Source organism: Olea europaea, chromosome 10 (assembly GCF_002742605.1).
Source record: "Olea europaea var. sylvestris chromosome 10, O_europaea_v1, whole genome shotgun sequence".
NCBI lineage: Eukaryota > Viridiplantae > Streptophyta > Magnoliopsida > Lamiales > Oleaceae > Olea > Olea europaea.
In genome coordinates, this window is record NC_036246.1 from 26,309,603 (window position 1) to 26,315,004 (window position 5,402).

Sequence of the window (5,402 nt, forward strand, 5' to 3'; positions counted from 1 at the left end):
GCTCATATGTCTCTAAACAAGACAACCAAATTCAGCAAATAAAAAATAGCTATTCATTTATGGACCACCTAACAAACAACAAACTAGCATCTTCCCTTTCCTCAAATAGTATTCAGGATATACTATGCTAGCTCCAGAGCTCATCCACTCAATAATAGCCATAACTCAAGAATTCAATTCGGAACTGCGTTCACTCAAGAAGAAAAATGAGTTTCTTTACCACTACTTAGATAGCTGATCGGTCGGCGTCCAAGCTAAAGAAGACAGTAACAGTATAGGTTAGGGCCTAACCCACTTTCTTGCCTCAGTTCTATCCTCTGCTTTAAGGGGCTCGTATGAAAAAGAAAGAGAGGGCCTACCTAGGAGTACCTGAGGTAATACCTGGGGAGGGACAACTTTCAAACGATATAGCGCGGAGATCCTTAGCTTGTTGTGCTCGAGGGGTGTTCAGTCTGCCGAAAAAAGGTCAAACTCATTTCGTATAGAGAGATTTGGGTTTGGATCGAAATGGAATCCCCAAAAATCGGGGCTGGAATATTAAACTAGTTTTCTTTCGATAAAGGACACCCATTGGGTGGAATCGAAAAATATATTCTATTAATCATTCGGCTGATTGTCTATCCTTCCTTCGTTTCATATGGTAGATGAACTACCTTTCATTGATTGGTAGATTGAATGAGATTGATTGATGGGTGTATTGAACAAGAAGCACAAGAGTCGGTATAGATAAATAGAAAAGTCTAGCTACCAGCCAGAGTGAATCCTAGTCAGTATTTACCAGCGATAGAATGGGACAGTCATCTGTCTAATGAGAAAATAGTGGTGTCAAGACATCTATATGACCAAGACCTTGTCGCGAGTTGGACTCGAACCAATACTTCTGGGAAAGGAAATTCACTACAATCCCAGCGAACTCTTGTTATTCTAATCGCTACTTTTGGTTACTCGGTTCCCCATGCAAGGTTCATCTAGTGTAGTGATTATGGACTCGTACAAGGATATTGAGTAGACGGTTGATGTATCAGACTCGACCCTATCTTTCATAGCATGCATTCCCATCCGTGTCATAACTGATTCGGTAAGCTACGTGTCCGATGTACGGAGAACTGCCTTCGGTCTCCAAAACTGACTTACTCATGGCAAGCTTCTAGCCGCCCAGTGACCTATAATGCTAGTCTCTACTTCCAATGGGGCTAGGAAGTAAGCCCCACAACCCAAAGCAGCGAAAAACAAATAGAATTTGCTACAAAAGCCGACTAACAGGGGTATTCCTGCGTATGAGAACATAGTAATGGAGAAAGTAATAGCCAAAATAGGATTCTATACATAGAAATTAGAATAATCTATAAATCTCTTTATTTTGAAAAATCTCATAAACAAGATCTAAGAATAACATTAGTTAATCGAACAAGATGGGGACCTCTAATATGTTCTCTCTCACACTCGATGAAAAGCACAATCCGCTTTCGGTGCCATTGAGAATGCTGTTTATAAGTAAGAGTTGTGTAAGAGACCTAACCTCCTTAGGTAGAATAATGGGACTTCTTCTGACTTTCCTATTGAGCTTCTGGAGGATTTGATATGGATATCACTTGCCCTAGAATAAGTAGTTTTCTAATAGAATAGGATAGGAATTCAAGGTCTTAGCATACGGAATTTTCGGTGCATAGGCCAACTCAAAATAGAAAGAGCCCTTACTTTAGTATTAGTAGGACGAGTCTTCACTCTCGCTCCTCAATCTATCAATTGAGCATCTCTCTTACTACCTCTATCGAATAAAGCATCGACTCTCACTGCCCGCACACTTTTGATCAAGCCATTGCTACTGCCCATAAATAGGAAAATCTTAATGTCAAGCTTGGACTGAACACTTTTAAGGGTTGTAAACTCCCAAACCCTAGCCAGAACACTATCATATTCCTTTGTCTTAGCATCTCAGTCCTAGATCAACAATAAGTCTTCTTCACTAGAGCTTGAATCCGTGATCGACCTATAATTCTAATAAGTCTTTTCTTTTCTGGCTTGAGTCCGCGTGATTTATCTATCTTATTATAAGCACCGAATCCCTACTTCTTCTTGCTAGAAAATGGATAAAGACTACTTCTTGGACTGTGGCCGACACTAGAGAAGACTAAATAGAGATTTGTTAAGCAAACGAGCCTGAAAGCGCTTCTCCTTGCTTGATCTAAGTCTTATACATTAATTAAGCAGCCTGACATATATGCTCATCTTCCCTCACTTTATTACACCGATTACTACAGGTGAAGCGAAGGACATCGATTATCTATAACGAATATTCAACATAGGCCTTCTACTGCGCCATCTCTTAGCTTTTCTCCCCCTCTATTGCTGGTAAGAAAGGAGACTAGGACTTCCAAAAACTAAAGAAAGAGCAGAATCTCCTTCGATTGCTGCTTTTGGGACTATTTACTAGATTTATATAGCTATAACACTCTAACTAACTGACAAAGCGTCTGTTCACGAGGGTTGTAGTTTTTTTTGGAGATTGGGTTGGTGTTTAGTGTACCGAGCACAAGATCGAAAAGAATACGAGGCATTCTAAGTGAGATGTCCAAGATAAAAGAAATAATGGGAAGAATCAATGAGGAATCTAGAACATAAAATCGTGAATGAAAAAGCGTGAGGAGAATTCTCAACTCGAGATGTTAGAAGGTGCAAAATCAATTGGTGCCGAAGCTGCTACAATTGCTTCAGCGGGAGCTACTGTCGGTATTGGAAACGTCCTTAGTTCCTCGATTCATTCCGTGGCATGAAATCCATCATTGGCTAAACAATTATTTGGTTATGCCATTTAAGGCAATTGCCTTGTTTGCATTAATGATGGCCTTTTTGATCTCATCCGTATTCTGATCGAAGAAAGGAAGGCAAGGAGGCTACTCCCTGAAAATGCCTCGCCCATAGGATCCTTTGTCGTTGGGGCTTACAATTCACCTTGTGACTCATTCTTTCGGTCGAGCATTCTTCAGGCATCGATCGATCTATCACTCAATCACAGGTCGCTCTGTCATTGTCTTTTTTCGGTATGCCGTCCACGAGCAAGGAACGAAAGTTTTTCTGATCACACTCCAATATATCTACTTATCGTATTTATTGGTAGTTTCGTAGCATATTTTTTCAGACGTTTTCTAGGAGTAGGAGGAATCGCTATAATGACCACAGGTCAGAATATTGTGTTTTTTGCAATACTGATTTTAGGCTTAATCTTCATCTTTTGTCATTATTGTTTTTGTTTGAAAAAGTTGTATGGCTTTCGACTTGTCTTTCTTATATATATATATATATATATATATCAGAATATCGTGCTTTTTGCAATACTGATTTTAGGCTTAATCTTTCTCTTTCGTCGTTATTGTTTTCGTTTGAAAAAGCTGTACGGCTTTCGACTTGTCTTTATTATATATATATCCATTCTATTGTGTTGCTCTTTCTTGTCCTATTTTATCCGCCTTTACTTACTTTCCCGCTTAGGCTTAGGTATGAATTTTGTTTATCCTTTTTTGATTTTGACTATGGTGGAAGCACTTCCGGCTCCTTCCGACCCATCAAGCTCAGCCAGGTGGACGAACTTCGATGAGGAGGGTCTTATTAGAGCCTTTGTCCAAAACAAAAATGGAAGGCCCGTTGGTGAATTCTTCGATCTTTGGGGTGGCGCGCAATGAGGCCCCAGATGTAGTACAAAACTCTAGCTTGGAATCATCAATGTGCAATCGCATTTTCCAACTAGAGCGTGACAATAGCTTTTTTCTTCTTGATAAAAGCAGACAATATTGGAGCAAAATTAAAACGGTCCTGGATCAAGCTCCCTCTCAGAGGGAGTATAACCGATTACTCGAGTTTAAGAATCGAGATCTCCAGATCTGGGAGATGAAACATTAGGCTTTTTCTCTTTTTCGAGAAGTGCTTTCTGAGCATCCTTCCTTGGCCGAAAAGGCCTACTACAATCCGCAAGAAGCCTTTATCGACTTCTTTGACGAGATGTGAGAAGAAATAGAAATCGAACTCCAATCTGCGGACGCAGACCGAAGCGAAATTGTTATATTAAATAAAATAGTAGATGATATCAGCAAAAAAGGTCCTACTATATTAAAAAAATCTTGGGCCATTTTGATAAAGATGTCGATTTCTAATTTTATAGTTATAGTTGTCTTTTTGAAACAGACAGTTCACAGTGCTTATTCTATATATACTTGAAAATCCAACTCATGAATCTACTCTATTTTCATTACGAAGATGTATTGAGTCAGGATCCGTTGCTCAAATCGAATCAAACCAATGTTATGGAAGTTCCTACACTGTGTAAGATAAGAGTAGGACCAAAGGCATCACCTTCTATCAAAAATGGAAAATTGGCTATGGAGATTCCTCGCGGTTAGAAATTAATACAGCCGTTTTCAACAGAAAAGTCTTTTGGATCCAATCCATTCTTGGAGTCAAATAAAAAAGGATATGTCAGCGACTTAGCACAACAAAGCACTCTCTGAGGACATGGAATGTCTAATTTCTTGGTCATAATCTCCACAGTAATGTCTCTGTTAGATTCTTCGATTGAAATACGAGAAAACCCCGTTCAATTCTCGATGGAAACGGAGTTTTGCGAATTCTCCCCAGAATTGGAAGATCATTTCGAGAGCTTCGAACATATTCGAGGGTTCAATGTGACTATTGTCACTTCGGCCAACACACAAGATGAGATTTTACCACTGTGGAGCGGCTTTTTGCAAAAAGATGAGAAGAAAACTCAGTAAGATGTCGGAGAAGCGAAATATACGCGATCACAAACGTAGATTGCTCGTGGCTAAATATGAATTGAGATGAAAGCTTTATAAAGCCTTTTGTAAAGATCTCGATCTTCCTAGTGATATGAGAATGGCAGACCAGACCAGCGACCAGTGAAGCTACTGGAGAAGTGTTTGAGAAAGAAGGTATCCATTGATGCACCTTTAGTTTAGCATCCACTTTTGTGCTCTGACGGCTCAGCACGAAGGTGCTTACGAGATGCTACTCGAAAAACATTAGCTACACGCCGCCAGAGTTGGGAAGGATTGGGCGTCAAGCACACAATCGATGAAGTAGATACAGCCCAGGGTTACCCTGCACTTGCAAGACGGATCGAAGGATGAAGTCGAGACGTCAAGTTAAGATTCCACAACGGAGATGAAGACCATCAGACACCGATTCTGAGGATTCGAGAATAGTCCAAAAGAGAGATTGAGTCATCTGGTTGGAACACAACTTGGGAGACCTTTCTTGATGAGTAGCTCTACAAGTGTATGATAAAGACTATGTAAAGACTATGAAGCGCTAGAAGAACACTGATGGCAGGACATTGATAGTTGATGATGGTAGACCTAGGGAGGAGCACTTTAAGGCATGCCCTAGCA

The 5,402-nt window shown here is 40.1% G+C and overlaps 1 protein-coding gene across 1 annotated transcript; it reads left to right on the forward strand.

Moving 5' to 3' along the window:
- The first annotated feature begins 3,698 nt into the window (after window positions 1-3,698).
- Window positions 3,699-4,878, forward strand: LOC111401653 (60S ribosomal protein L5, mitochondrial). The gene is given in 1 exon segment (XM_023029494.1): window positions 3,699-4,878. A coding segment is annotated over 1 exon segment (543 nt). The 5' UTR covers window positions 3,699-4,223; the 3' UTR covers window positions 4,767-4,878.
- Window positions 4,879-5,402: the final 524 nt, after the last annotated feature.